This window comes from Syngnathus typhle, linkage group LG6, assembly GCF_033458585.1.
Source record: "Syngnathus typhle isolate RoL2023-S1 ecotype Sweden linkage group LG6, RoL_Styp_1.0, whole genome shotgun sequence".
NCBI lineage: Eukaryota > Metazoa > Chordata > Actinopteri > Syngnathiformes > Syngnathidae > Syngnathus > Syngnathus typhle.
The window spans coordinates 16,157,283-16,181,277 of NC_083743.1; the positions used below are offsets into that span (position 1 = coordinate 16,157,283).

General features: G+C 43.4%; 1 protein-coding gene across 4 annotated transcripts in view; it reads left to right on the forward strand.

Annotated features, from left to right (window-relative positions):
- nlk2 (nemo-like kinase, type 2) overlaps nucleotides 1-23,995 on the forward strand; it is an 85,593-nt gene that overhangs the window by 52,548 nt on the left and 9,050 nt on the right. For 2 of the 4 annotated variants that reach the window (XR_009714637.1, XM_061280401.1), the window contains exon 9: nucleotides 12,687-12,885. The exons of the other annotated variants lie outside the window; for them this stretch is intronic. Coding sequence is in view for 1 of the 2 variants with exons in the window: in XM_061280401.1 (XP_061136385.1) it covers nucleotides 12,687-12,885 (199 nt within the window). In the remaining variant the exon portion in view is untranslated. The remainder of the gene's footprint in view (nucleotides 1-12,686; nucleotides 12,886-23,995) is intronic. 4 annotated transcript variants of the gene reach the window in all.

The following is a 23,995-nucleotide window of genomic DNA, read 5'->3' on the forward strand; positions in this document are numbered from 1 at the left end:
ATCGTTGATGTGTGCGTGTGGTCCGGTTGTGCCTTCCTTTGTGCGATGAGTCTGTCCAATTTCCCGATGTGTCGTTTTTTTGTGGCGGCAAATTCCTGTTCGTGTATGTTATCTAAATGTCCGTGTAGTGCAGTGCTTCTCAAATAGTGGGGCGCGCCCCCCTTGGGGGGCGCGGTGCTATTCCTGGGGGGGCGCGTGTGACCCTGGGGAACAGGCTTTTTTTTTGGCAGTACTAGAATAAAGTGTAATTGCGCGTTTACTACAGCAGGGAGCAGTGGCGCTCTCATTGTTACTTCTGTCACGTTTGCGACAGTGCAACATTTTACGACTTACAAGACAAGTTAGGATAGTCACGGTGGGGAGGGGGGGCGCGAATAGTTTTCTTCTTGCTAGGGGGGGGCGTAACAGAAAACAATTGAGAAGCACTGGTGTAGTGTTTCCCTGTTATTGTCGAGGGCATACCGGTGCTTGAAGTGTTCCGTCAGTCGCTATAGTTCATCGTTGATGTTGTTGAGTTTGTTGGTTGTGCATCGTATCTGTTCTTTGACCAGAGTCATCCGCACTCTCCTGGTCGGAATTGGGTTCCTGATTGTCAGGCTGGCCGGCGTTACTTCTTCATCCCGGCAGCGTAGATTGAACCTCAGGTGGCTCCTGTAGCGAGCTCGTTTTTTCGTCAGCTTTCCGAGGAGGCGAAATTCCTTGACGCAGTTCTCTCCATAACTTCTTCGTCATAGTTGTACTAAGTTCATCTTGTTTTTCCTTTTTAATCACTTCACTGGTTCTTTTATATCAAACAAATTATTTTAGGTGCATTACCTGACATGTATTGGCGGGTACTTCTGCCTTCATCAGAGTGTCACTGATGTGGTTGTGACGCGTCTTTATCAGCTGATGGATAAAGGCGTGGCTCACCTGTCAGATTTGACAGAGACGAGTGACACTACATGCTCTCTACAACCTGGAACAGCATTCTGGAGAGGTGAACGGACCCACTAAAATATATCGATACAAAGAACCACGATACGATATTTGCCGATATCTTAAAGCCTGCTGTGATTCATTCACGATACATCACGATATAGTGCTCTACGATCGATTTTTTTTTTTTTTTAAATAAAAAATATAGAACAATATCCTGATTTATAACAATTCATACGCAAAATCAACAAGGTACTGCAAACTCTTTATTTAGGAAATTACAAGAGTATTGTAGTATACAAAGTGCTTATTTTAACACTGAACTTTGATGTCGTGTTTTTTCTTTAAATGTGCGGCAAAATTTGTGCTCCCTGAATATTTGATCACCGCATGGCAGGATTTACAAACTGCACGCGTCTTGTCCGTTGAGCCATCTTTTCTTTGGAATCCAAAGTGCTTCCAAACGAATGACTTGAGGCCTAAAGGGGAGCAAATTTCCTCGTCATTTTGGACACTAGCCATAGCACTAGCCCAGGAGCCGCGTACTAGTTGTCAACTCCCCTTTCACGTGCCTGCTCTGCTCACAACACAACACACCGCGCACTGCTCCCGGAAAGAGGAAGCAAGCAACAATGAACTGGATTTCAAAATAAAGTCGCGTCTAATGTCCGAGGTCAAACACAGCGATATAAATCGATGTTTACGTTTAGCATCGATGCCAATAAATCGTAGAGCATTATATAGATTAATCGATGTGTATCGATGAATCGTTACACCCCTTATATAAATATATATATATATATATATATATATATATGTATATATATATATATATATATATATGTATATATATATATAAATGTATATAGTATATATACAGTGCCTTGCGAAAGTATTCGGCCCCCTTGAACTTTCAGGCTTCAAACATAAAGATAAAATTTAGATTTTTTGTCAAGAATTAACAAGTGGGACACAATCGTGAAGTGGAACCAAATTGATTGGATAATTTAAACCTTTTTAATAAATAAAAAAATGAAAAGTGGGGCGTGCAATATTATTCGGCCCCCTTGCGCTAATACTTTGTGGCGCCACCTTTTGCTGCAATTACAGCTACAAGTCAAGATGGCGGCGCGTGCATACGCAGCGACCTCTCTCGGTCCCGCCCAAACGGTGTTTTGTCCGTCTAATGAGTGTTTGTCCGGCAGTTCTTTTTGTTCGTCTCGTCGTACTGAGTCGTACTACAAGTATGGCAGGCAGGTTCTGCTTGACATCGGCCAAAGCGAGTTTTGTCGAGTTCTGGACTTTGATGCGGGAACATTAAAGGAGCTCGGCCTGCTACGTCCTGAAGCGTCGCCGGGCTCGTCTGCTATTCCTCCCCCGGTTGGGAAGCGTCGAAAGCGGTGTGCGAGGAGGCTGAAGAGGGGCAAACGCGGGGGCGTCCGGGCCAGGCTGGCGGCCAACCCTGCTCGCCCGGCCGTGCCCTCCATTCTTCTGGCGAATGTTCGATCGCTGGACAACAAAATGGATTACATTCGCTTGCTGCGATCTGCAAACCGGACAGTGCGGGACTGATGTGTGCTCGTGTTCACGGAGACTTGGTTGACTGTCAACATTCCGGCTGTACATCTGGAGCGGCTAGCGTGCTATCGGGCGGACCGGGCCATTGTACAAGGGGGGAAATCTCGTGGAGGTGGAATTTGCGTCTACATCCGTGACGAATGGTGCCGGGACTCTGTAGTGGTATGCAAGCACTGCTCGCCACTGGCGGAGTTTGGGATCATTAAGTGCCGTCCTTTTTACCTGCCAAGGGAATTTACCGCGATTCTGCTCGTCGCGGTTTACATCCCGCCTTCCAACATCGAAGGCGACAGGATCGCGGCTCTTAGTGAACTGTACCAGGCTGTCAGTGAACAAGAGACAGCCCACCCTGACGGTTTCACCATCTTCGCTGGGGATTTTAATCATGCTAACCTGAAGTCTGTTTTTCCGAGGCTTCACCAGCATGTTAATTTTTCTACGCGTGGCGACAGCTTTTTGGACCTGGTCTACTCTTCGCATAAAGGAGCTTTCAAAGCCGCCCCCCTCCCCCATCTTGGACTTTCTGACCATATCACTGTTATGCTTTTGCCCGCATACAGACAAATGGTGAGAGCGTCCAGGCCAGTTCGCAAGCAGGTATGGGTGTGGCCTGAGGGTGCCTCTGATGCACTGTGTGACTGCTTTGGCTCTACTGACTGGGACATGTTTAGGAGGGCTGCCACTTGCGACGATCGGACAGACATTGAGGAGTATACTGACTCTGTTTCCTTCTACATCAGGAAGTGCATTGATGATGTGACTCACTCAAAATCCATCGTCACTCGGGCTAATCGGAAGCCATGGCTGACGGGGGCTGTCTTCAGGCTGCTGAGGGCCAGGGACAAAGCCTTTAGAGCGGGGGATGAGGCTGGCTTGAGGACTACGAGGGCTGACCTGTCCCGGGGCATCAAAGATGCAAAGAGGGCGTTCTTGTGCAAAAAAAACGCCCACTTCAAGGACAGCACGGACGCACGGAGCCTTTGGCAGGGCATTTTTACCATCACGGATTACAAGCCCGCGCCGCAGAGCTGTGAGGGCGACGTCCGTCTGCTCAATGACCTCAACCGCTTCTTTGCTCGCTTCGACGCTCAGAACAGTACTTGCCCGCTGAAGGCCACTCCCCCTTCACACGAGCTGCCCCTGTGCCTCTCCGCCGACAGCGTGAGGAGGGCGCTTGCCGCTATCAACATCCGTAAGGCGGCGGGCCCTGACAACATCCCGGGTCGTGCGATGAAGGACTGCGCTGGTTAGCTGACGGATGTCTTCACAGACATCTTTAACACTTCCCTGCAGCAGGCCATCGTCCCCTCATGTTTCAAAGCTGCCACCATCGTACCTGTGCCGAAGAAACCCGCTCCGTCCTGCTTCAATGACTACTGCCCCGTGGCACTTACGGCCATCATCATGAAGTGCTTTGAGCGGCTTGTCATGGAGCACATCCGATGCGTTCTCCCCCCCCCACCATTGACCCCTTCCAGTTTGCGTACCGAGCCAAACGGTCCTCTGAGGATGCCATCTGCTCTGCCCTCCACTCAGCCCTCACCCACCTGGAGAGAAGGGACTCGTATGTGAGATTGCTGTTTGTGGACTTCAGTTCTGCCTTCAACACCATTGTGCCACAACGCCTCATCAGCAAACTTGACACGCTGGGCCTCAGTACCTACCTCTGCAACTGGCTACTGGACTTCCTCTGTCAGAGGCCACAGGTAGTACGTGTTGGCGACAAAATCTCCGCCAGCATCACGCTGAGCACGGGGGCCCCCCAAGGCTGTGTGCTCAGTCCGCTGCTCTTCACCCTCCTGACGCATGACTGCACTGCAACCTACAGCGACAACCGTATAGTGAAGTTTGCTGACGACACGACTCTGGTGGGTCTCATCACCAAGGGAGACGAGACTCAATACAGGCTGGAGGTTGACCTTCTGACCACGTGGTGCAGGGACAACAACCTCCTGCTGAACGTCGACAAGACCAAGGAGATTGTTGTGGACTTCCGGAAGGGTCACACCCAACACCTGCCGCTGACCATCGACGGTGCTGTGGTGGAGAGAGTGAGCAGCGCCAAGTTCCTGGGGGTGCACATCAGTGAGGATCTCTCCTGGTCCACCAACACCGCATCACTGACAAAGAAAGCCCAGCGCCGCCTGTACTTCCTGCGGAAACTCAGGCGAGCGAGCGCCCCTCCGGCCGTCATGACTACATTTTACCGCGGCACCATTGAGAGCGTCCTCTCCAGCTGTATTGCTGTTTGGGGTGGCGGCTGCACTGACTACAACTTGAAGGCCCTGCAGCGCATAGTGAACACGGCTGGTAAGATTATTGGTGCTTCGCTCCCCTCCTTGAAGGACATTTACACCTCCCATCTCACCCGCAAGGCGACCACGATTGTGAGTGATGTGAGTCACCCCGCTCACTCTTTGTTCGAGCTTCTGCCCTCTGGGAAGAGGTACAGAAGCCTGCGCTCCCGCACCACCAGACTCTCAAACAGCTTCATACTCCAGGCAGTCAGGATCCTCAACTTGCTTCCCCGTTCTGCGTAGCGTCCTGTACTTTTACTGTCTGTATGCACACTGGCTTTTATTCGTTGTTATCTATTTATTTATTATTTATTGTTACTCTTATTTATTGTTTGTGCCTTCTTGTTTTTTATATTGCGTTGTTTACTTGTGTGTCTATCGTGTAATATGTCTTGTCACCGTGGGATAGGGAAAACGTAATTTCGATGTCTTTGTGTGTCTCGGCATGTGAAGATGTTGACAATAAAGCAGACTTTGACTTTGACTTTGAGTTTTGCACATCGAGAGACTGGAATTCTTGCCCATTCTTCCTTGCAAAACAGCTCGAGCTCAGTGAGGTTGGATGGAGAGCGTTTGTGAACAGCAGTCTTCAGCTCTTTCCACAGATTCTCGATTGGATTCACGTCTGGACTTTGACTTGGCCATTCTAACACCTGGATACGTCTATTTGTGAACCATTCCATTGTAGATTTGGCTTTATGTTTTGGATCATGAACCAGCGCAGTGGGCTAGTGGTAGAGTGTCCGCCCTGAGACTGGAAGGCTGTGGGTTCAAACCCCGGCCGGGTCATACCAAAGACTATAAAAATGGGACCCATTGCCTCCCTGCTTGGCACTCAGCATTAAGGGTTGGAATTGGGGGGTTAGATCACCAACTGATTCCCGAGCGCGGCACCGCTGCTGCTCACTGCTCCCCTCTCCCCCAGGGGGATGGATTAAAATCACACGGGGATGGGTTAAATGCAGAGGACAAATTTCACCGCACCCAGGTTTCTTTAATCTTTAATCATTGTCCTGTTGGAAGATAAATCTCCTTCCTAGTCTCAGGTCTTTTGCAGACTCCAACAGGGGTTCTTCCAGAATGGTCCTGTATTTGGCTCCACCCATCTTTCCATCAATTTTAGCCATCTTCCCTGTCCCTGCTGAAGAAAAGCAGGCTCAAACCACGATGCTGCCACCACCATGTTTGACAGTGGGGATGGTGTGTTCAGGGTGATGAGCTGTGTTGCTTTTACGACAAACATATCGTTTTGCATTGTGGCCAAAAAGTTCGATTTGGGTTTCATCTGACCAAAGCACCTTCTTCCATATGTTTGGTGTCTCCCAGGTGGCTTGTGGCAAACTTTAAACGAGACTTTTTATGGATATCTTTGAGAAATGGCTTTCTTCTTGCCACTCTTCCATAAAGGCCAGATTTGTGCAGTGCACGACTGATTGTTGTCCTATGGACAGACTCTCCCACCTCAGCTGTAGTTATCTGCAGTTCATCCAGAGTGATCATGGGCCTCTTGGTTGCATCTCTGATCAGTCTTCTCCATTGGATCATTCAACGATCCTCACTGAACTTCTGGAGTGAGTTTGCTGCACAGTAAAGGGGCCGAATAATATTGCACGCCCCACTTTTCAGTTTTTTATTTGTTAAAAAAGTTTAAATTATCCAATCAATTTCGTTCACTTCATTGTGTGAACCCTAACCCTGCCCCACTCATTTTTATACCCTTTCTTAAGTTTAAGAGAAAAAACAGCGTTCTGACAATTGGAGGGAACTCGCGAGCTAGCGTGTTTGTGTTGTGTTGTTAGCGCCGTTGTTTGTACACGCGCCAAGTGCGGAAAACCCCCCCAAAACATTTTAATATCACGCGATCGACCAATAGTGGCTTAGCGATCGACTGGTCGATCGCGATCGACGTATTGGGCACCCCTGGGTTAAATTGACCCAACTTCTTGGGTTGGTCCAATTTTCAACTCAATTTTTTTGTTTTAACCCTGGGTAGTTTAATAAAAATACAAACAAACAAACAAACAAACAAACAAATAAATAATTAAATAAATAAATGTAAAAAAAAAAGGCAAAACCAAGGACTGTCATAATAATAAAAAATAAACAAGTACAAAATCAGAAGGGCCCGAATAAACAAAAACTAGGACTACAGCTTGGAACATGAAGCGATAAAGAGTGACAAGACAACATGACTAGGTCATACAGTTTAGCCTCAATTTTACATGGACTTTGAGGTCCAGAATTTGGGAATCACATTAACCCCGTAAGTGCGTTATATAGAAATTATTGGAAAGGGAAACATTTTAGATCCATGTATGCAAGTGTATCGGGAAATTGCAGTAGGGAAATACGGTATCGTTAAAAAGTTTGGGGTCACCCAGACAATTTAGTGTTTTCCATGAATACTAACATAATTGCATAATGGTTGAAGGGTTTTCAAGGGATTTCTTATCCATTAGCCTTGTAACACATTTAGTAAACTCAATGGACCATTAGAACGCTGGAGAGATGGTTGCTGGAAATGGGCCTTTATACAACTATGTAGGACAGTATTTTCTGCACTATAAGACACACTGGATTATAAGGCGCACCTTCATTGAATGTTTTATTTTAGAAATATTTTCATATATAAGGCGCTCCGGATTAAATGGCGCATAGAATAGAAGCTACTGCATCAAACTGGGGTTGACTGGGTTTGCGTTATGCATGCACTAAATAGAGCTGTGCTAAAGGGAATGTCAAACCAAGTATTCAATTGAGGTATTCAGTCAAACTTTATTTACGGCAAACATTATATACAATACGACATACAATACAAAAAATGCACAATAACACAACATTGTTCAAACTATAATGTGTGTATTTACATATCCTCATCCACAAATCCCTCAAACTTTATATATAGCAAACTTTATATACAATACGATATACAATACAAACATTGCACAATAACACAACGTTGTTCAAACGTTAATATGCAAATTTACATATCCCCGTTCACGAATCCGTCGAATTCTTCCTCTTCCGTGTCCGAATTCAAGTTTTTTTGAACAGTCAACAATATACAACACAAACATTGCACAATAACACGACGTTCTTCAAACGTTAATGTGCATATTTACATATCCCCGTCCACGAATCCGTCTAATTGTTCCTCTTCCGTGTCCGAATTGAAGAGATCTTTTGAACAGTTGAACGATATACAATACAAACAATGCACAATAAGACGATGCTGTTCAAATGTTAACGTACATATTTACATATTCCCGTCCACAAATCCGTCGAATTCTTTCTCTTCCGTGTCCGAATTGAACAGTTGGCCGAATGCGGCATTCATTATGCCCGGCTCCCTCTCATCATTATCCGCGTCAGTGTCTCTGCTATTCCCTGGCGGTTCAGTTATTATTCCTGCCTTCGCGAAAGCTCAGACCACTGTTGACACTGAGATATCAGCCCAGACGTCCACAATCCATTGGCAGATAGTGGCATGCGTGTCATTTTGGCGTCTTTATACACACAAGTGGTGTTGGACTAGGAGTAAACACAGTATGAGTGCTTACCGCTATTAATTTGGTGACGCCCCAGACCCCGGTTGCCGTAATGCTGAAAGCGGTGCGACCTTGTAGTTTACTAGTCGTACTAAAACATTTTGGTAGAGCGCTGTGTACAACCAGTATGGATCAAAGAATTCACCAACTGATCCATAATTTATTATTTAACTATTTATTGCCTTAAAAACAAGATGTTTTCAGCTAGAATAGCCATTTACCACATTAACAATGTATAGAGCAGGGGTCAGGAACCTTTTTGGCGTGAGAGCCGTACCATTTAAAAAAAAAAACTATGGGCTAAATACAATTAAATGCATGTATTTTAATTAAGACCAACGATTTTTTTTGAGCGTACTAATGTATTCTTTTTAATAACGTTTTCATATTGAAACTTAGAAAAAAAACCTCACCATTAATGAGACTTATTGGGTTGCATCTTTTTGCTGATGGCTTTGTAGTCTGGGTGATATGCAGTGAGGTTGAGCTTCATGCAGGCGTTGAGGCTCTCGTCATTCATAATGGCCCGATCGTGAACGGTTCTTGCTGACAGAGGCATGTCATTTATCCGTTTGAGTATCTTTTCTTTATCCGTGAAGTCGTCAAAAAGTTCATTAGCCACATCAAGCATAAATGTTGAAATACTCGCCATCAGTGAATGGCTTTCCGTTCCTCACAATTGCTAATGCACGTCACCTTGTCTGGTCCATACACGGAGTTGCTGTTGACTAGCATGGACCTTCCTCTGGAGCTATTCACACGCTTTCTATCTGCCCAGCTGGGTATTTGGTTGCAAATGTAGCATGTCGTGTCTCAAAGTGGGCCTTGATATTGGAGCGTTTCATTGATGCAATTTTGTCATTGCATATGAGGCACGTAGCAGAGCCTCCTCTCTCCACAAATGCAAATTCTTCGGTCCACTCACTCTGAAATGTTCGGTAATCGTCATCTTTGTTTCTCTTAGCCATCTTTCTTGCTTGCCTGGCACACACCAGCTAGCTAGCTGAAATTTTAAATAGAGCGGATGGAATTTTTTCTCTCACGACCCCGTAGACCCAATAAAAAACACGCTTTTTTTGTCCGACCTAGCGTCACCCTTCTGTACACCGAAAGGCAGCTGGGATTGGCTGATATAACGCAACCATGGATTTAAGCGGTAGAAAACAGATGGCATGGATTGCAAACGTGATCATATTTTATATTTTGAAAGCTAATTTAAGATTTTGATTTCAGTAGGTCTATTTTTTACTTTGATAATATAACAAAATGATTTACGACTTCAATTGTGTAAATAAATGTCAGAGTTGTCCGCGAGCCAGACGCAGTCACCGAAAGAGCCATATATGGTTTGCGAGCCATAGGTTCCCGACCCCTGGTATAGAGTGTATTCCTGATTAGTTTGTTATCCTCATTGAAAAATAGTGATTTTATTTTAGAAATAAGGACATTTCTAAGTAACCCCGAACTTTCGAACGGTAGTATACGTAACACGTGTTTGCATTTTGGGAATAACATCATTGTTCAGGGTGAAAATTAATATTAAATAATTATTAAAAATTATAAGAAGTCTTTACAAAAATGTATTTGGACCCAAACTTCAAAACATAAAACTAATGGACATCGTATTATTATAGCAAAACAGAGTAAAAACCAAGTCATCAAAACACGTGTACTTAAGAAACATTATTTGAAATAAAAAGGAAAATGTTCGATTTTGGAAACAGAGAGCGACCATAAACTGTGATGTGTAATGTTGCGTGTTACATTCCCTAAACGCATTGGACATGGTCATGACTTTATAATTCCAAAAGTCCATGTTTAAAATAGTCCTTTAGTTTACCAGCTTTAGGGCATTGCTTTCTTGCAAAATCTAGGATGTCTCGAAGATCAATCTCTTTGATGGAGTCCATGTCCTGAGTGTCTAACTATTCCGGGTTCCTTTTTAGGGTGACTATACACCGTAGACTGTATATGATACCGCGTATTACGGTATCATAACTACTCCAACACAAGGGGTCCGAGTGAGCTGATTGGGTAGCATAAAGGATACGGAAAACGAGCACAGGTCCACACAATAACCTAACGAGACGGACAAAGGAACACCAATAAAACACGAAGCAATTCTAAATTGTAATTGTACTTTTATTATCACTCATTGAATTGAAATGTACAATACAATATAATACATATTTATTTTCTCCCATCTTTATTCATTTCTTTTTGTTTTGTTTTTGTTTTGTGAGTGGGCTAGGAGGGAGCTAGTCGGGGACGAAGCTTCCTGCCTTGTTCGTTTTTGTGCGTTCCATCCGGCAGTCATTGGGTTTCTCAAGCTTTAATGCTGTTCAGCACAGCCGCCACGCTCGCTTGCCCGCATGGCAAGGCAGAATACCAAGTTGATCCTGCCAGTAGCATATGTTTGTCTCAAACATTAAACCATGTAAGGCTAAGTACCCAGTGCCCATGGATCTATCCAATGATGATGTGAAAGGCTCATTAAATCAGTTATGATTCTTTTTAGCAATCTGCCATTAATTGGATGACTGAGATTCTAGAAATAATAACATGCAAACACGAATTGAACCCCAGAGATGCATTCATTTATCAGACCCAAAAACATGCGGGGCCCTTCTCCCTCGGGGCTAACTCTAGATAACCCCAAACCAATCACTGATTCTCCATGGCTACAATGTATTATGTCTACCATAGTGACATTGGGTGGATGAAACAGAAACAGTTACAACAGGTAATGAAGAGAAGCTTCTTTTTATAAAAAAAGAACCATACCCGCTCTTTATTTAAAGTCCAGAGTCAAGAGAATTAAATGTTCTTATAGTGTCTTCATTTGTCATGCCACATTTTTATTTTATGCAACCCCAATACTTTGTTGTCTTTAAAGTGCTAGTAATGACAGGTTGTTGCTGTCAGGTTTTCAATTGGACTGGAAGGTATACCGTTTTTTTCCGTGTATAGTGCGCAATATTTTACTAATTTATTGTCCTAAAATCTGGGGTGCGTATTATACATGGGTACAAAGAAAAAAAAAATTAATTTTTTTTATTTTTATTTTTTTTAAATTTTTTTTATTTTTTTTTAAATAAAGTCATGGTACAACAAAACCAACAACAGGACTGACCGACAAAGTCGTGGAACAAAAAGACAGGGTGACATTACCAAAGACAGGAACAGAATGACAGTAACACATGCAATGATCCAACGGTGAGCGAGGGGCAGACAGGACTTAAATACAAAACACGTTACATCGATTGAGGTGACACAGGAAGAGCGGGGTGACACGAACAGAAACTATGGCAACCTAGACACATAGCAAAACTGGGGACGAGACATGACAAATCTCCCCCGAAATAAAACTCACCTTTCTTCTTGTTTGTTGTCAATCGCGCATCGCATTCAGCCATCCTGCCCAACACACTTAGTAAAATTCATAATTGACGACACATCGTTTGATGCGATGGTGCAATCCTCGATGGTGTGTTATTGTCAAATATTGTTTGTTTTTTAATCTCCATCGCGGACCGGACGTCATACGGAGGCCGCCATTACAGATGCGCAGAACGGTTGCGCAAGACACGTCAGCTATATAAAGAGCGAGAGTTCAGTTCTCCACCTATTAGTTTCAATTCACAGTTTAATTAGCAGTTTCAATCAGCAAATAACAAAATGCGTATTACAGGTAATATTTTATTTCACAACACTTTGCCTTGTTCCTTTCGTCTCTGCTGTTCATTTCAAACACGCTCCATACGACCGCAATGCTCTTGTATCAGACGCTCGCTCGATCACCTGCTAGTTTGCCGTCTGTCACAATGTACCCTACACAAATCCGAAACATTTGTTGCGGCTCCGAGTCACGACGAGGGGCAAGTTTTGGTTTCCAAGGGTGTTTTTATTCCTCTTCAACGTCTCTCCCATACAGAGCCGCCGTGTGCGCACGGAGCGCGGTGGTGCGTTTAGGGGCAGTCGGAGAAATCAACGCCAACAAAAAAAATGACATCCAGCCTAGTTAAGACCATACCAAAGACTTTAAAAATGGGACCCATTGCCTCCCTGCGTGTGTGACGATCTTTGGGACTTAAAAAAAAAAAAAAAAAAAAAAAATTAAAAAATTTTTAAAATAAAAATCATAAAAATTGGGTGCGTATTATACATGGGTACAAGCTTTTTTCCAGCATCAGCATGCCATTGTTAGGGGTGCGTACTATACATGGGGGCGCACTATACACGGAAAAAAACGGTACTATCAAAATAACCTTCTGGGGTAATACCTTATACCTGAAATTTATTATTACATACATAATTCCAAGTAATCTGCCTATGTGGTCCTCAGTCAAAGCGGATTTCAGCAAAGGATGCCCTGGCACACCCGTACCTGGATGAGGGTCGATTACGCTACCACACGTGCATGTGTAAATGCTGCTACACAACATCTTCTGGCCGCGTTTACACAAGTGACTTTGAGCCTCTCACCAACCCCAAGTTTGATGATGGCTTTGAGAAGAATCTAAGCTCTGTGAGACAAGTCAAAGGTAAGTTGAAGACATTGCACTTTTTATATAACCTTTTTATTGAGTGTAGAGTGGACCACAGCTGGACTGAAATAATTGATGCTTAATTATAATTGCCTTTATTAATATTTTAAAGTTTAAAACTTTAAACCATAAACCACACGATATGATTCCAAAACGCTTTAATAGCAGTTTAAATGCTTATAAGCATCTTCAAACATTGCTCTACGCCTAAAAATGTTGTACTACACAACACAGCTACACAATGCATAGTACGCCTACATATTACACATCAACAATTATGATTATAATGAATTACTGAGACAATGAACAATGACTGCACAGTAAATTAGAGGAGTTATATCAATGGTGCTGATGCTCTCATGCCTTTCCTGCTCCACTCCTCTGTGCTGCTGGGAAAGTCCGCTGCTTCATAGGCCAGTGGATCGGCTGCATGTCGGTGTTTTAATCAATGAATCTACGCAGTGACATCACAAACTGTCTGTCGTATATGCTTTGCAATGTTGAATAATGATCGGTGATAGTCACACATTGCTAGTTGCATATAACGCTCAAGTTGTAACCCTCAAGTTCCGTGTTACAGTAGAGGTGGGCTTTGGAGACTCATGCAAGTTGAATCAAGTCATTACTTGGTTCAAACAAGTTGTAGGTCAAGTAATACAATTTTGATCACAACATAATGTAGTAGTGATGATCAAAAAATTTCTTCACTGATTATAACACAAAAAGTACATTTATGCCTCAAAAACTCAAAGGGATCCTTATTTACAGTGAAAAATTATTTTCTCAACTAATCTGATAACTTATTTTTTATGTACATATAATAACTATAGTGCCATGTGTAAAGAGTTTTGATTTGTCAATGTTCAGTCAGTATAGCCCTTTTGAACTGGGCAAATAGGAGCGTTTGCAAGAATAGTTTGAGCACTTCCTAATGATTCCTCTTGACCAAAGACCATTTATGATAGGGCCTATCCCATTTATTGCCTCCTGTTTTAAAGGAGATTCTCTGATCTTGGTTACTGGAGGAACGGACTGTAAGTCCTGTAGCAGATGGTTCCTTTTTTTATCAGTCAAACAAATGTTGAGTAGCCAGGGAAGCGCATAAGCGCGTGCCCTTCCAAACAGCGACAAAGCTTCCTCATAGCTTCTTTAGTCACTTTTCAATCATCTTCCGATTGCTTACAGCAAAAGTTTGAGAAAATTCTAAGCTAATGGTATGACGCCAAATGTATTAGAAAATCCATATGTCGTAAAGTGTTGTATTATTCCTATCTTTCACTATCTGTCCTACTCCCTCCCTCCTTCTGAGGCTTGGCGATGTCCATGCAAACTTTTTGGGAGGATGTGTTCTTTACTACATATGATTCCATCATTTAATTTGACTTTCTTTCCACAAATGCTTCTCAGTTTCCTAGTTCACACATCTGCATGTGTTACTGGTTCTCTAGTTTCTATCTCTAGTTAATTATCAATCCAAAAGCAACGTTTTTTCTTAGCATTTAGTTTACCGTAATTTTCGGAGTATAAATCGCTCCGGAGTATAAGTTGCACCAGCCATAAAATGCCCCAAAAAGTGAAAAACAAACATATATAACTCGCTCCGGAGTAGAAGTCGCATTTTGGGGGGCAGTTTATTAGACAAAATCCAACACCAAGAACAGACATGAACGAGCAACAACAGGCTAAACGATACGGTATGCTAACGTGCCAAACACAAACGAGGAGCTGAGAACGGGCCTGACGTAACATTCAGTTGTTTAAAAAAAACCATTACATAAATAACACGTTTATAAAACCATCTGTGTCACTCAAATTCATTAAATCCATCGATCGTCCTTTGTCAACAATGCCGTGTGCCGCGCCGCAGTTCAAATTATTCCACAGGCCCATACAACGATATATAAACTATATTTTAAATAACTATCACATAAACAACAATATTATCAAACCATTTGTGTCACTCCAAATCATTAAATCCATCGAGTAAATTTCTTGTCCTTTATGTCATCCTGGTGACAGAGGACATGTCCAGAGGATATGGCGCTTTAAAGTGTTAATTACTTTATTTGATTTTTTCTCTATTTTTCATGTTTTGAATATGTTCAAGATAACATATGCTCAAGATAACACCAGCTCAGTGGCCTAGTGGTAGAGTGTCCGCCCTGAGACTGGAAGGTTGTGGGTTCAAACCCGGGTCGGGTCAGACCAAAGACTATAAAAATGGGACCCATTGCCTCCCTGCTTGGCACTCAGCATTAAGGGTTGGAATTGGGGGGTTAGATCACCAAATGATTCCCGAGCGCGGCACCGCTGCTGCTCACTGCTCCCTCTCCCCCAGGGGATGGATTAAAATCACACAGGGATGGGTTAAATGCAGAGGACAAATTTCACCACACCCAGATGTGTGTATGACGATCATTGGGACTTTAAATTTAACTTTATAAAGATATCAAAGCATGTGAAGTGGTCAACTATACTTGTAAGTAAGTGATGTGTTAATGATCAAGTGAAAATTTGTGAAAAAAAACACAAAAGTCGCTCCTGAGTATAAGTCGCCCCCCCCACCCAAACTATGAAAAAAAACCGCGACTTATAGTCCGAAAATTACGGTACTCAAAATCACTCTTTCTTCAAAGGTTTTCTACTAATTTTCCATAGTAGTCTCCAACAACTTCAACCATACAACCTGTATATTCCTTTCATTCAGGCAATCATTCATCCTTGCTCATTTGCATCTCACACAGTCTCCAAAAAGGAGTCTTTTCATCACATATTGGTCCCACTCTTTTCAAGCTCTTCACACAACATTCATATATCATCATCATCATCATCGGTTTAAAGTCCGCTTTCCAGGCACCGTTGGGTTGGACTGGGTTCTCGATATAGCTTTCTTCCACCGGGAACGGTCCATGGCCATCTTGTGGTTGATGCCGAGTGCCTTCATGTCGGCTGCCACGGTCATCTGCCAGGTCTTTTTAGGTCGGCCACTGGGTCTTGTTCCCTCTACGTTATACGACATAACTTTCTTCACCCAGTCGTTCTCGTCCTTCCTCACTACATGCCCGTACCATTGCAGTCTGCCTCTCCTCACCACATCCACTATGGCCTCCACTCCCATCTTCTTTCTCAGCTCTGCACTGGTCTTTTCCTCCCTTATTGACACACCGCACATCAATCTGATCATCCTCATTTCTGCTCTGTTTAGTTTGTCTTCGTGTTCTGTTTTCAGGGCCCATGCCTCACTTCCGTACGTCATACTACTTCTGACACAGGCTGAGTACATTTGGCCTCTCATCTTCAGGGATGGGGCCTTAGATGTTAAGAAGGGCATGAGTTCCCTGAATTTCTTCCACCCGCTTCTCACCCTTGTGGTCACTGCTAGGTCCACCCCCCCATCAGCGTTAAGCATGTCTCCAAGGTAGCAGAAGCTGTCCACCACCTCGTACATCTCCCCATCTACCACGAGCCCCTCTTGCTCAGCTGGGTCTGGTTGGGCGACTTCTCCCCTACACCGCTTGCATTGGAAGCTCACACTTGCAGCTAGTAGGCTGCCTTTTACTCCGCTGCATCTTCGGTGTACCCATCTCTGACAACCCTTGCACCGGATAGAGTTAGCTTGCACTCCCTTCCCGCAAACTCCACATGACCATGCTCCTGACTGCGATATCACTCTCAGGCCAGCACCACCAACCATGACCTTTGATTTTGCCGCATTCACCTTCATTCCTCTCACTTCCAGGCATGTCTTCCAGGCCGCTAGCTTCCTAGCGAGGTCTTCTCGACTGTGAGCCATCAATACCAGGTCATCCGCGTAGAGCAGCTCCCATGGTAGTCCACCATGGTAGTCTAACCCTAACCCTCACTTCCCTCTATCACATCCATCACGATAGCAAACAGTAATGGGCTGAGCACTGAACCCTGGTGTACCCCTACCCTTACTTCAAACCAGTGCTTCTCAAATAGTGGGGCACTAATTGAGAAGCACTGCTTCAAACCCATTACTGTCGCCAACTCCTGTTCTAACAGCTGTGCAGGCTCTGCAGTAGAGAGCCATCACAGCCTTAACCAGTCCCTCTTCCACGCCCGACTTCCTTAGGGCCCACCTCACCACCTCCCTTGGCACCCTTTCGAACGCTTTTTCCAGGTCAATAAAAGCGAAGTACAACCTCTTCCTCTTCTCCTGGTGTTTCTCTTGCATCTGTCGGATGCCAAAAATTGCGTCTGTTGTACCTTTACCAGGTACATAAGCCATACTGCATCTCATCCACCTTTACCCGTGACCTCACCCTCCTTTCCAACACCCTCTCTAATAGCTTAATTCCATGCTCCAGCAGCTTTATGGCCCTTTATGACCCGCATGCGAGTGGGTCCCCCTTCCCTTTCAATAGAGGCACCAGGACACTTCTTGTTCAGTCCTCCGGAATGTGCCCCTCAGCGATGACACTGTTACACAGGTCGGTCATCCACTGCACACCGACGTCTCCCGCTGCCTTTAGCATCTCTGCCACCACTCCAGATGGTCCAGCTGCCTTTCCATCCTTGATGGCCTTCATGGCTTTCCCAACTTCTGTCCGTGTGATCGGGCCACATTCACCCTCCACTTCGTCGCATCCCACCTCTCCGTCCCAGTCAATCTCCACATTCAGCAGCTTCTCCATGTACCTTCGCCATACTTCCGTCACTCCTCTGTTGTCTGAATCATACTCAACACAAAAAAACTACTGGCAAATGAATCAGAATTTTTCTTTGTTTTTAAATTTAACCAACTCAATCTCTCGGGTTTAACTCACATATAGAAGTTTGTATAATCTTATAACACAACCAATCAATTATTCCTATTAAATGTAGCATTGCAATGTCTTAAATTCACAATTTTGCCTCATCCAATTCCTGAAAGCATGTTGTCGGTTTTTTTTTTTTTCTTCTCCCCAATTTCTCATGAGGGCTCGACACTAAGATTCTGCCCGCAAACAGCTTTTTCCGTTTCCTCTCTTTTTTATTTTTCAAAAATATTTCAGTTTTGCGGTGCAAATTGCATAGACCACAGTCTAGCAAATTTCTTTTCACTAAAGGTTTAGCCAATTTCATCATTTTAACACATAGGCACACACATGCACGGCTCTCGCGCACGAGGGGTGGGGCCCCAGCACCAATGATTCGTCACAGGCTGGCCAGTCCCTGCAGTCGATCATGAGCTTGTCCCTCCCACGCACGCTAGGACAGCACAAATCCAAAATTGTATTTGTCTTTCAGAAGCAATTTGCATTTCTTTACCACTTAATTTGCAAATTTTAACTTTAGTGTGCACACAATTTGATCTCTGGTCATTTGTCATTGGGCATACAAACAGCATTGTCATACTTCTTGTATGGACAGGAGCTCTAATAATCTAAAAAATGTTCTAATAATCTGACAATGACATGTTCTGCTGTATGGACATCTATTATTTCTTTCTCTGTATGAGCATGAGCGGTCAAAGGGGAGGAAGCTTGTCATGCTGAAAATTTGACTTTTTCTTTGCCTCTTCCTGCGCCCTTTGATCTGTTTTGTTTTGCCTGATGACACTGTCTTGCAAAGTGTCCTCGTTTCCCACAGTTCCAACAGGTCTCTGAATCTGATGGGGATTTTGAATTATATGGCGGCCTGCAACCTTGCTGGCCTCTACCTCTTCCTCTCTCCCTTTGGGAACTTTGGAAGAAGACCGTTGTATCTTTATCTAGATCATTACCATCATCATCTAGATGAAATACATCAGAACTAGGGGTGTAAATCGCGGGTTTTGCCTCGATACGATATAATATCGATATAAAGAACTACGATACGATATTTGCCGATATCTTAAAGCCTGCTGCGATTCATTCACGATTAATCGCGATATAGTGCTCTACGATCGATATATTTTTTTTTTTAAATAAAAAATATAGAACAATATCCTGATTTATAACAATTCATACGCAAAATCAACAAGGTACTGCAAACTCTTTATTTAGGAAATTACAAGAGTATTGTAGTATACAAATTGCTTACTTTAACACTGAACTTTGATGTCGTGTTTTTTCTTTAAATGTGCGGCGAGATTTTTGCTCCCTGAATATTTGATCACCGCATGGCAGGATTTACAAACTGCACGTGTCTTGTCCGTTGAGCCATCTTTTCTTTGCAATCCAAAGTGCTTCCAAACGAATGACTTGAAGCCTAAAGGGGAGCCATTTTCCTCGTCTTCTTGGACACTAGCCATAGCACCAGCCCAGGAGCCGCGTACTAGTTGTCGACTCCCCTTTCACGTGGCTGCTCTGCTCACAACACAACAACGCCGCGGCGCGCACTGCTCCCGGAAAGAGGAAGCAAGCAACAATGAACTGGATTTCAAAATAAAGTCGCGTCTAATGTCCGAGGTCAAACACGGCGATATAAATCGATGTTTACCTTTAGCATCGATGCCAATAAATCGTAGAGCATTATATCGATTAATCGATGTGTATCGATGTATCGTTACACCCCTAATCAGAACCAATGTTCCCTCTAATTTTTCAAGTGTCTGTGCAAACACACACGCTCCCTGTGCACACTGTGGACCATTGTGTGCAACACCAGATTAAATAAATGAGTGTGACTGAACGGATGACTGAATGAATGAATGACTGAATGAATGAATGAATGAATGAATGAATGAATGAATGAATGAATGAATGAATGAATGAATGAATGAATGAACGAACGAACGAACGAACGAACGAACGAACGAACGAATGAATGAAATATTGTCAACGAGAACTTTAACATACTCAGGGTCGGAATTTGTTTTGTGTGACAGCTTGTTCCTTTTCTGTCGGTCTTTTGCGCTCTCCCACAATAATGTACCGATCCCCTGTCCCATCTTGAGTCTTTGTACAATGCCAACAGCTTTCAAATGTCATTTCTGCTAAATGTGACGCTTGAGGTAGCCAAACTTCCATTCAGTCCATGTTTTTCCCTCCGTAAACTCGCCCACCACTTTACCTTTACTGCATGTTTTGCATAGTAGACCATTCTCACTCAAAAAAGAGAAAATCACACCCAGCTTCACCGTTTGTTCTTTTATTTGCACACACTCCGACAACCATTCCATCTTAAAAGAACCGCGGCATCTCTTATTTACAGTACTTTGGCTTGACGAGTGGATGCGTCGCTGCTCGTTCGTTTTGCCATGATAAGGGGTTAGCTAACTTAGCATTTGCATCTCTTGACTCCGCCGCAGTGTTGTTAGCTAGCAACCCTGCACGGGACGGATGGGCAGGACACATTTTCAGGCACTGTCAATGCTATGATTGGCTATGTAGCGTAAGTGAACCATATAACATTGGCTGGTCAATCACTGATTTGCACTATAGAAAGGCACAGAAAGAAAGTCATTGGTCCACTTAATTAGATTACATTATGTCTAACATTAGATACTGAGCAATTAGTGTATGCTGAATTTTATTTTGTGTGCAGCATGGAGTCTCTTGTGCGCAGTGACTTCGCGAGCAGTGCGCAATTGCACAGCTGCGCAGCTTAGAGGGAACACTGATCAGAACTTTCACCTTTCACAGGCAGTGTCCGCTTCCACCAAGTGTTTCCTCACCCAGTTGCCTAAGTCAGGGCGGAAACCAGTGAGGAGCGCATATTTAAGATGTTGCTGATAAGCACTCTCAGCTGCATCATTGAATGGGATCCCACTGTGCACCCTGAATTCTTTTTCAAATCTTAAGCGAAAATCATCAGTATCTTCCCCAGGCTTCTGTTTTATTCCTGCCAAATGACCATAATTCTCTCGTCTTTGAAATATAGTTCACTCTTTGCACAAGATCATTTCATTGTGCTGCATACTCCCCTCCCAATTGATTTCCCTCAACGGGATAGGGAAAAGGCCCTTGGTTATTTCTACCTGTATAATTCCCTCTAATCTTTGCCCAGTCTTTTCCCAAAGGAGACTTTGCAGCTTCTCCTGTCTCATGCCCATTTAATCTGTAGGAATGTATGATTCCAGCTATGTCTTCTGCCAATTTATCTGGGTCTTCAGCAACAGGGGTGACCCCTTCAACTGCTTTTCTTGCCTCCTCCAAAGTCCATGGCCAAAAAACATATGTATGTGGAGGGTGGCCTTCCCCTACAATAGGGTTTGACACCTGTATCATTGGGCACAGATCAACATTGTCTAAATTTTGTGTCAGGTTTATTTCGCTGACTGAATAAGTGAATAGAAGAGCAACAGCAAACAAACCACAAGTGAGACAGAATATTAAGTCTTTTCTCGCGAGGAGTGCAGTACAGATAGCTTGAGACAATCTCTACACACACTAAAAATCTGTAGGCACTCCCGCTCTTTTTATTTGGATTTGCCCTACCCACAGTGTGAGACACTAGGTGTTTACATACTGATAAGAACATCTGGGAAGAGGAGTTTGAGTGGACTGGATACAAAAGAAAAAACCTTTGACCTCTAGTTAAAACATAGCAAGGGAGGTTTTACGACATTGTGTAGGATGCAACAAGCTAAGTTATTTATTACTGGTTATATACATTCCAACCTAATCCTACGATAAAGATAGTTAGGAAAACCCTGACTTTAATGGTCACTTGGAGGTTCATCTGGGGTGCAGGACAGCAATGAGGCATGTTGTCTAACAAAGTGGTCTTTGTTAGAAAGGAACTGTCCTTCTGTGGTACATCATAAAAACAGCAAGGCCAAACAGCAAGCATATATTGCAGTAATATTGCAGTAAGGCATTGATTAGAGAACGCATGATAACATATATATACATTTATCTAACATTTTGGTAAAATCTAGCAGCAGTGGTCAAACCTCTTGTTTGTACAGGACTTCCAATAATGTGACCCTGACTTTTTTTTCTATTGTATGGGGGAGAGTGCAGGTCTGTTAAATTTGGATACAAGTTTTGCATAGGAGCGGAAGGCCCCTCTTGCTCCTCTGCGCCTGCGCACTGTGGCCTCATTGTCTTCCGGCCTAGCATAATCGCGGCCTCATCACTTTTCACCTTTCTATCTTTTGTCTTTTGGATTTGTTCTCTTCTCTCTTGTGAAGCTTTCAACCACACTCTAGCACAACTCAATTCTCTCTCTTTTCTTTCCTTTTTCAGTCCCTTTGTCTTCTTTCCCACACTCTCCTCCAAAACTTCAACCACTATCTTCCACATTTCAACTTTCAATTTCCCTTCTACTCCATACTTTTTCTTCCACTTCGGCATATATCGCCTACAATTAAGAAATCTACTCGCCATATACTTCTCATCTCCTTCAAGAGCTCGAGATTTACCGTTCTTATTTCCCATCTTAATTTTAGTAGTTTTAGTTTTTCCAATTTTTTTCAACTTTTTTTCTTTGAGGATCCTCAATGCAGGTTTAAATTGACCTTTCAACAAACTACTAGCCTGTGTTATTGCCGTGGATCAATGCTAGAACTGCTTTTTAGTCAATTTATCCTACCAGTCACACTCAACCACACAACTTTCATGCAAACAGCTTGAAAAACGGACAGAAAAGAATATACGCCCTTCTTCAATTAAGAAAAAGAAGCTCTGTTTTTTTTCTAGCCCGTTTCTTCCACTGGGAGTCGAACCCAAGCTGTTCTTTGGCCGGAAAAATGGACAAAGAAAAATCTACGCTCTTCTTTGATTAACAAAAAAAAGAACCTTCGTGTTTCTTAGCACGTTCTTACCACTGGGACACTAACCCAATCCCGATCCCTCAGCTTGGGAAAACAGACAAAGAAGAATACGCACTTCTTCGATGAACAAAAAAGAAGCTCTGCTTTTCTTAGCCTGTTTCTTCCTCTCGGACTTAAACCCAAGCTATATCTCGTGCACCTCTACCTTTTACACGTTTCACAACAACACAATCATACAACTTTAGAGCTTTAACTTACTTGTCCCCTGGTTCGTTGCACTGCCGGATCTCGTCAATCCACCTCTGTCAGACAAAGGCAGACCTAAGATGCTGGCCCAGCGAAGAGTTTCCTTCCCAGGTCTTTCTTTACCAGGTCCGGCTAATGGACGCTGGCCCGTCGACGGTGTACAGCATGTCGTCCTCCGTCGGCCAGATGCGGGTATGAGAAAATCCGGGTCACGGCACCAAAATGTTAGAGTGGTGCTCACTCTAACTTATTTTTGCAAGAACCACACGGGAGACCGTATGCCCTTTTCAAGCACTTGCAAGTGGAGAGTCATTTGTCGCTGTGCGTACAGCGATGATCAAATGAGGTCTGATTCAGGCCTCTTGCAAGAGCATTTTTATTGAGAGAAACAGGGTGGGGGTGAGAGTGGATAGGATGGGGTTGAAGCCCCTGACCTCTGGTCAAAGCATAGCAGGGTTTTTTTTTTTTACAACATTGTGTAAACAGAACAAATTTGATTGCTTCCTCTGCATCTGGTCAATCAATTCAAAAGATCTTAGCACTTTGTTCTACTAATTTTGTTAAGACAGGACAAACTAGGTTAATTATTGCAGGTTACATTCCATCATAAGCACAGGATCAAACTAATCTATCAACCCTAACAGTAGGCCTCGTGATATCTATATCACCTCACCTCACAATACAAGATGTTGACATGTCTTACCGCCATCTTTCTGCTACAGCTCCCCAAAGGACTCAAACATAGCAAATCGCTTGCAATGTATGTTCTCTCTGTGGCACCATAGCGCGAGTGTTTCAAAATGCATGCGGTTTGAATTAGGTCATTGCATTCTATTATATCCCAGATGTGAATAAATAATCCACACAATTAAAACAATGTTAAACATAATATACCGTATTGGCCCGAATATAAGACGAGGTTCTTTGCACTGCAATAAAACTGAAAAAGGCGTGGTCGTCTTACATTCAGGGTCTAGACCAGGGGTGGGCAAACTTTTTGACTCGCGGGCCGAACTGGGTTCTAAATTTGGACCGGAGGGCCGAAGCAGGAGCAGATGGACGTAGTGTTTGTGTGAAGTAATATAAGCGACCTGTAAAGGTCATTGCATAAAAGATTTTGGCATTTAGTAGGTAGTAAAGCATGGATATTCCAAATAAGTTTTTTTGAAAACAAATGCATTTATTAACAGCATTAAAAAAATAATAATAATTCAC